At 46.8% G+C, this 6273-nt stretch overlaps 1 protein-coding gene across 1 annotated transcript; it reads right to left on the bottom strand.

Moving 5' to 3' along the window:
- Nucleotides 1–1878: 1878 nt before the first annotated feature.
- On the bottom strand, nucleotides 1879–3303 carry LOC119368027 (noroxomaritidine/norcraugsodine reductase-like). The gene is made up of 3 exons (XM_037633389.1): nucleotides 3144–3303; nucleotides 2495–3035; nucleotides 1879–2369 (listed from the first exon to the last, which is right to left on the bottom strand). Exons 1-3 carry the CDS (start codon nucleotides 3233–3235, stop codon nucleotides 2202–2204), a joined length of 801 nt encoding a protein of 266 aa, XP_037489286.1. The 5' UTR covers nucleotides 3236–3303; the 3' UTR covers nucleotides 1879–2201.
- Nucleotides 3304–6273: the final 2970 nt, after the last annotated feature.

Raw genomic sequence — 6273 nt, forward strand, 5'->3', positions numbered from 1 at the left:
AGTGTTGCAACCCTTACGCAATTGCATAACCACAAAATAACTGCAACTGGGAATGGGATGAGAGTTGTCGCACAAGTTGCATGTCCTCAAGACAGCATTGTAGCCCTACCGCAACTACACGAGCACAAAGTGACTACAACTAGGGTCGAGAGGGGAGTTATCAGGGTAGTTGCATGTCCACCACTAGAAATGCACTGGTGAGCGTTGTAACCCCACTACAACTGCTCAGGCACAAAAACGACCGCAGATGTGGTTAGAGAGGGGAGATTCGAGGCCATTTGTTTGTTCACCAGTAAACATGGAACTGCAAGCATTCCAAACTGACTGCAACTACACAGACAAAAACACTAAACTAATGTTGGAGGAGTGTTGTCGGGCCTGTTGCATATATATCACTAGACATGCAATTGCAAGTGTTGTAACTCGCTTGCAACTGTGTGGGCACAACATCGACGACAACTGGGACCGGGAGAAGAATTGTTGGGCCCAGTTGCATATACATCACTGGATATGCAAATGCAAGCGTTGTAATCTGACTACAACTGCACGAGGCACAAAGCTACTACAACTAGGTCGGGTGACGAGTTGCTGGGGCCAGTTTCATGTTCACCACTAGAGTCGCAACCGCAAGTGTTGCAACCAATTATAGCTGCAAGTGTTTCAACCAATTACAACTGCACTGGCCACCAACGCGACCGCAACTGCAGTTGCCCCCAACGGGACTGCAATTGGCATCAAATTTCTTTTTTTTCTTTTTAATAAAGTCATGATTTTTTAACAAAAATCGATGGACCTTGATGTGAACTTGTGATTTTCCAAATTTGTGATTTTTAAAACTTTTACTTGTTTTTGAATTCACGAACATTTTTTCAAATTCACGAACATTTTCGTATTTAGCAAACATTTTTTGGATACATGATTTTTTAATAAAAAATTCACATGACTTATGATGAAACGGAACAACAAGAAATCGATAAAGCTCTATTACTGTACTCGCAACGACACTTTGCCAACATGTTACGGTGAAATGGAACAACATGAAATTGACAAACTATCAGGTTAAATAGTTTGCGGTGTCAATCGTTGCTTCAACATTTTTTTCTATAAGTTTCTACCTAGCTTCAACATCCCCAAACAGCAACTAGCAATTCGCATCAAGCGTCTTATTGTAGAACACAAAAAATCAGTAGGCCAAGTCCAACCCAAGAAAAAACAAGAATGCACACTAGGTCATGTTTGGTTAGGTCACCCTGTTGAACTCTTAAACATTGTGATGGATTAATAAAGCTATGTAGGTTTGCCTAAAAAGACCTAGATCATCCAAAAAGGAATGCAAGCAACAAAGATCGGAAGGTGTGCTAAAACAACATATCAGAGAGGAGCGGCGAACAAATTCACTACTACACGCTAACATCATCCATGAATGAGATTTATGATGAGTCATAGGTGCTTCATTTTGCGTAATATTATGCTAGGGACATGGTTCTGGTTACCGCTCGAGATTCCAAGATTTGCCATGGTCACCATATATTTCGTTCCCCCTCGGTAAATGGTCATTTCGAGCAATTTTTTTTGAATTTGTTGAATTCAAACGCTCAATGTATAGTAAAGTGTGGCAGCACCTCACAACACTAGCGTAGACAACATTCCACTGAGCTAGTAGCTCTTTTATGATAAATATAAGTTCAAGTGCTATCTATATCTATTTAAAAAGAATTTGAATTATAAATTTCGTTCAAAATTTGCTCGAAATTTCATGGTAACCACGTTTACCGGTCACCCTCGGTAAAAATGCACCGTTCAGTATCCAAAACCTTGGCTAGGGGTGCAAATGCAATTTTTTCTTTCATGGCAACACACGGGTATATGTTTAGCTAATAATACATTGAGAAAACAATAGTCATATACTCGCTCCGTTTCAAAATAAGTGTAGATGATTTGGTATTTTATTAGTATTTATAAATTTTGTACTTAATCAACTACACTTATTTTAAGACGGAGAAAGTACCACGTATGCGCAGGGTTTAGCTATAAAAGATATTCCCTCCGTCTCAAAATAAGTGTCTCAACTTTAAGACACTTCATTTATTTTGGGACAGAGGGAGTACATTGCCATGTATGATAAGATACAATTTATTTGTACCCGTGCAACAGCTTTGAACGATGTGACTTCTTATCGGTATAGGACGTTCGGCGCGATTTTATGCTATGGTGCGTCCGCCGTCGACGCAGATTACTTGGCCGGTGATGTAGGACGCCGCTGGCATGCAGAGGAAGGCCACCACCGATGCCACCTCCTCCGTCTCGCCCAGCCGCTGCATCGGCAGCTGCGTGGCCTGGCGCTTCACAATCTCCGGGTCCCTCGTTATCTGCTCGACGCACATCACAAAAACGAAACAGAAGTTATAGCCGTTATTAAGGAGTATCTGGAACTGGTAGAAGATCTCAGTTAAATATATAAAGGGATTGATCCTGATAATCTTTAATCAAGTACCATGTCTTTGGCGATGTCAGTGTTGATGCCGCCCGGCGCGACGCAGTTGACGCGTATGCCGTCGCCGGCCCACTCGGCGGCAAGGCTCCGGGTGAGCTGGTTCATCGCCCCCTTGGTCATCGAGTAGACGGCGAGGCCCGGGAAGCCGACGAAGCCGGCGATGGAGGAGACGTGGACGACGCTGCTCGCCCCTCCACCCGAGCGGAGGAGGAGCGGGTGCGCGAGCTGCGCGAGGTGGAAGCACGACTCGATGTTGGTGGCCATCACCAGCGCGTAGTCCTCGCCGGTGCACTCCGTCGCCGCCTTCACCATGGATTGCCCCGCGTTGTTCACCAGGATGTCCAGCTTACCGCCCAGGGTTTGCCTCACCGTGTTCATGAGCTTCTCCCTCTCGGCACGCACGGACACGTCGCAGACGGAGACGGTGACGCGGAGGTTCTTGTCCTCCCACTGCCGCCGGCACTCCTCCAGCTCCGCCGCGTTCCGGGAGCACGTGTGCACCCGAGCCCCGAGCCCCGCTAGCTCCTCCACGATCGCATGCCTGTTGATCCATGCCGCACCATGCAAGTACATATAGCGCGTTAATTCTGTAACGTATAAACACCCATGTAATAGCATAGATGGTACTGACTCAGAGTGAAGTATGTACCCGATCCCTTTGCTGCCGCCGGTAACGAGCGCCGTGGATCCGGCAAGACTCCATCTCCTCTCCATGCTCCGGCATGCGGCGGTGGCGGCCATGAACTCTCCTCTCCGGCCTACTCGCGATCGATCGATCTCTAGCTCCTCCACGTGTGTGTGCGTGTCTACGTAGCTATGTTGACAGCTGCTACTGATACGAATTGAGAGACATCTCCGCGCTAGGTTATTTATAGTACTCAGAGCATGTTTAATAATATAGCCTATTGATGGTCTTGCCATGTCATCTACTCCTAATAACCAATGTAGTAATAACCAATATGTATAGTAGTCGGCTATAAAAAAGTACTACTCTCTCCGTCCGGAAATACTTGCCGAAGAAATGCATAAAAATAGATATAACTAGAACTAAAATACGTCTAGATACATCCATTCCTCCGACAAGTATTTTCAGATGAAGGGAGTATTTTTCTACCACATGGCCCAACATACAATCTCACATAGCTTCTTGTAGCCCGTGCTACCGTCAGTCCGCTTAACTTTTTTCTTCTTTTCCCTCTCATTCAACTCAACAAAAATATATTCGCTCCGTTTCAAATTAAGTGACTCAACTTTATACTAGATTTAGTACAAAATTGAGTCACTTATTTTGGAACGAAGGAAGTAATATTTAAAGTTTTACGGCCCGCCTACGTCTTAGCTAGCGTGTACGTGATGGATGACGGGATAGGAGGTGCAGAAGTCGTCGCTGATAATTAACTAAGACCTAGCTGTTTGCCTGTTCGAGATCTCTGACGGCCGGATATGAAGGGATACGCAGCACTACAAGACGGCCGGCCACTACAAGCTGGCGGACAAAATCACTGTTTTGACCCTTTGTGCTAACAAATTCCCGAATTGACCTCGGTTACAAAAAAATTCCTAATCTGACCTTTTTTGGTGACGCCAACATTCCTGACGTCTGTGTTGCATTGGAGACGCCAGGGACCCTGGCGTCTGGTCCCTGGCCCGCACGACCCGCGACCACGTTGACCGGCTGACGTGGCAAAGGGGCCAGACGCCAGGGTCCTTGGCGTCTGGTCCTGGTAAAAGTCCAGACGCCAGGGTCCTTGGCGTCTGGCCCTCGTAAGGGACAGTAATACATGTTTGTGTAGTTACTGCATGCAGGCCGGCCAGGCACTGTAGCAGCTAGCTAGCCTTTGATCAGATCAAATAAAAGGGTGTGATAGCAAGACATAAAGTTGGGTGCCTTTGCAATTGGCGGTGTACTGTGGTAGCAATACTTTTAGGATGCGGCAGCAGTACTAGCTAGCATGCATGCAGAGTCAGTATCCTCATCTAATTCACTTCCCTCGGTTAGTGGTTGGAAATAGATGAGTAAGCTAGTAAAAACCATCAAGCTTTGACTAGTAGGGCCAATTTCATTTGCAGGGTTTTTCTCAAAAAGAAAATTTGATTTACAGGGTTGTTAAAACGTAGAAATAGAAAAAGTATAGGAACGAAATGTCATGCCCATTCAAATCCTACATGATTTGAGTTTGTTCGATTGCATCACAGAAAAGAAGGAATTTTTTTCCAATAGGTTGGCGTGGATGCTTGGTAGAAAATTTCTACAGAATTCAATCATATGAATTAAACAACCAATACAGAAAAAATTCTAAGGATAATAATCCTCCGACAAACATCTTATGCAATTCCCTGGAATCAAAGGAGCCCGTAATTTATTAATCCCGAGAGTATAGTGGCAGTGAATTTTTCTTGATTTTTTTACACAATACTGTGATTTTGTATTTTCACCAAAAAAATTGATATTAAATCATGGTCCAAATTTACACGTTAAAGACTTATGTACTAATGGTAACAATCTATGATTTACATGTATGTTTTGTATTTTTTGTACTAAGGGAAACAAGTTATCTTGCATGCTCGACAATTGGATATGTACTAAAGGCATCTCCAATGTGGACTCTCAAACCATCCCATCTGTCCAAACCGCAGTCTAGATGTGTTTTGCAACGCGGTCCTGTATCCGTTCGTTGGACGTCTTTTTCTCCGCAATCCGGAAGCAAATGCGGGGGAAGGCTTTGTTGGTGTCCGGACCGCTGCCACACACGCATCCGACAACCTGTCCAGACCCAAAACCCTCTCCCACGTCTGAAGTGGTCGGCGCCGAGAGGACGCGATCTCTCACGTCGCTCCACCATTGAAGCGGTGTGTCGGCCGACACCGGTGCACGCGCCTTCTCCGGGTTCAAACGACAACCCGTCCGTCTGCCTCCCTCCATTAAACATGTGCGGTTGCCTAGGAACATACTCTAGCGTCACTCGTCCGTCCGTCTGCCTCCCTCCATTAAACATGTGCGGTTGCCTAGGAACATACTCTAGCGTCACTCGTCCGTCCGTCTGCCGCCCACCATTAACCACCTCGCCGGCTGGCCTGCCATTCATCCGCTATAAAAATTCCAGGCCCAGCAACAGCCGCATCCAACCTCCTCCGCTCCCTATCTCCTCTCGGCATCTCACCCACCACGGCCTCCTCGAGCTCCAAAGCCCTGTGGGTCAGCCTCTCATCCGAACAAAAGAAGGAGATTGCTGCCATTGCGGCCGGTTGGCAGTAACTACACAAACATGTATTACTGCCCCTTACCAGGGCCAGACGCCAAGGACCCTGTGTTGGGGAACGTAGTAATTTCGAAAATTTTCCTACGCACACGCAAGATCATGGTGATGCATAGCAACGAGAGGGGAGAGTGTTGTCTACGTACCCTCGTAGACCGAAGCGGAAGCGTTGACACAACGTAGAGGAAGTAGTCGTACGTCTTCCCGGTCCAACCGATCCAAGCACCGTTACTCCGGCACCTCCGAGTTCTTGACACATGTACAGCTCGATGACGCACCCCGTGCTCCGATCCAGCAAAGCTTCGGGGAGGAGTTCCGCCAGCACGACGGCGTGGTGACGATCTTGATGTTCAACTATCGCAGGGCTTCGCCTAAGCACCGCTACAATATGACCGAGGTGTAATATCGTGGAGGGGGGCACCACACACGGCTAAGGAACGATCACGAAGATCAACTTGTGTGTCTATGGGGTGCCCCACTCCTCCGTATATAAAGGGGGAGAGGAGGAGGGGGCCGGCCAAG

This window comes from Triticum dicoccoides, chromosome 2B, assembly GCF_002162155.2.
Source record: "Triticum dicoccoides isolate Atlit2015 ecotype Zavitan chromosome 2B, WEW_v2.0, whole genome shotgun sequence".
Lineage (NCBI taxonomy): Eukaryota > Viridiplantae > Streptophyta > Magnoliopsida > Poales > Poaceae > Triticum > Triticum dicoccoides.

What these genes read in the sequence shown, in the direction of transcription:
- LOC119368027 (XM_037633389.1), bottom strand. Translation starts at nt 3,235, where the DNA reads ATGGCCGCCACCGCCGCATGCCGGAGCATGGAGAGGAGATGGAGTCTT. An exon ending in GGCGGCAGCAAAGGGATCGG is followed by an intron (nt 3,036 to 3,143) that starts GTACATACTTCA and finishes ATGGATCAACAG; the next exon opens with GCATGCGATCGTGGAGGAGC. An exon ending in CTGACATCGCCAAAGACATG is followed by an intron (nt 2,370 to 2,494) that starts GTACTTGATTAA and finishes TGCGTCGAGCAG; the next exon opens with ATAACGAGGGACCCGGAGAT.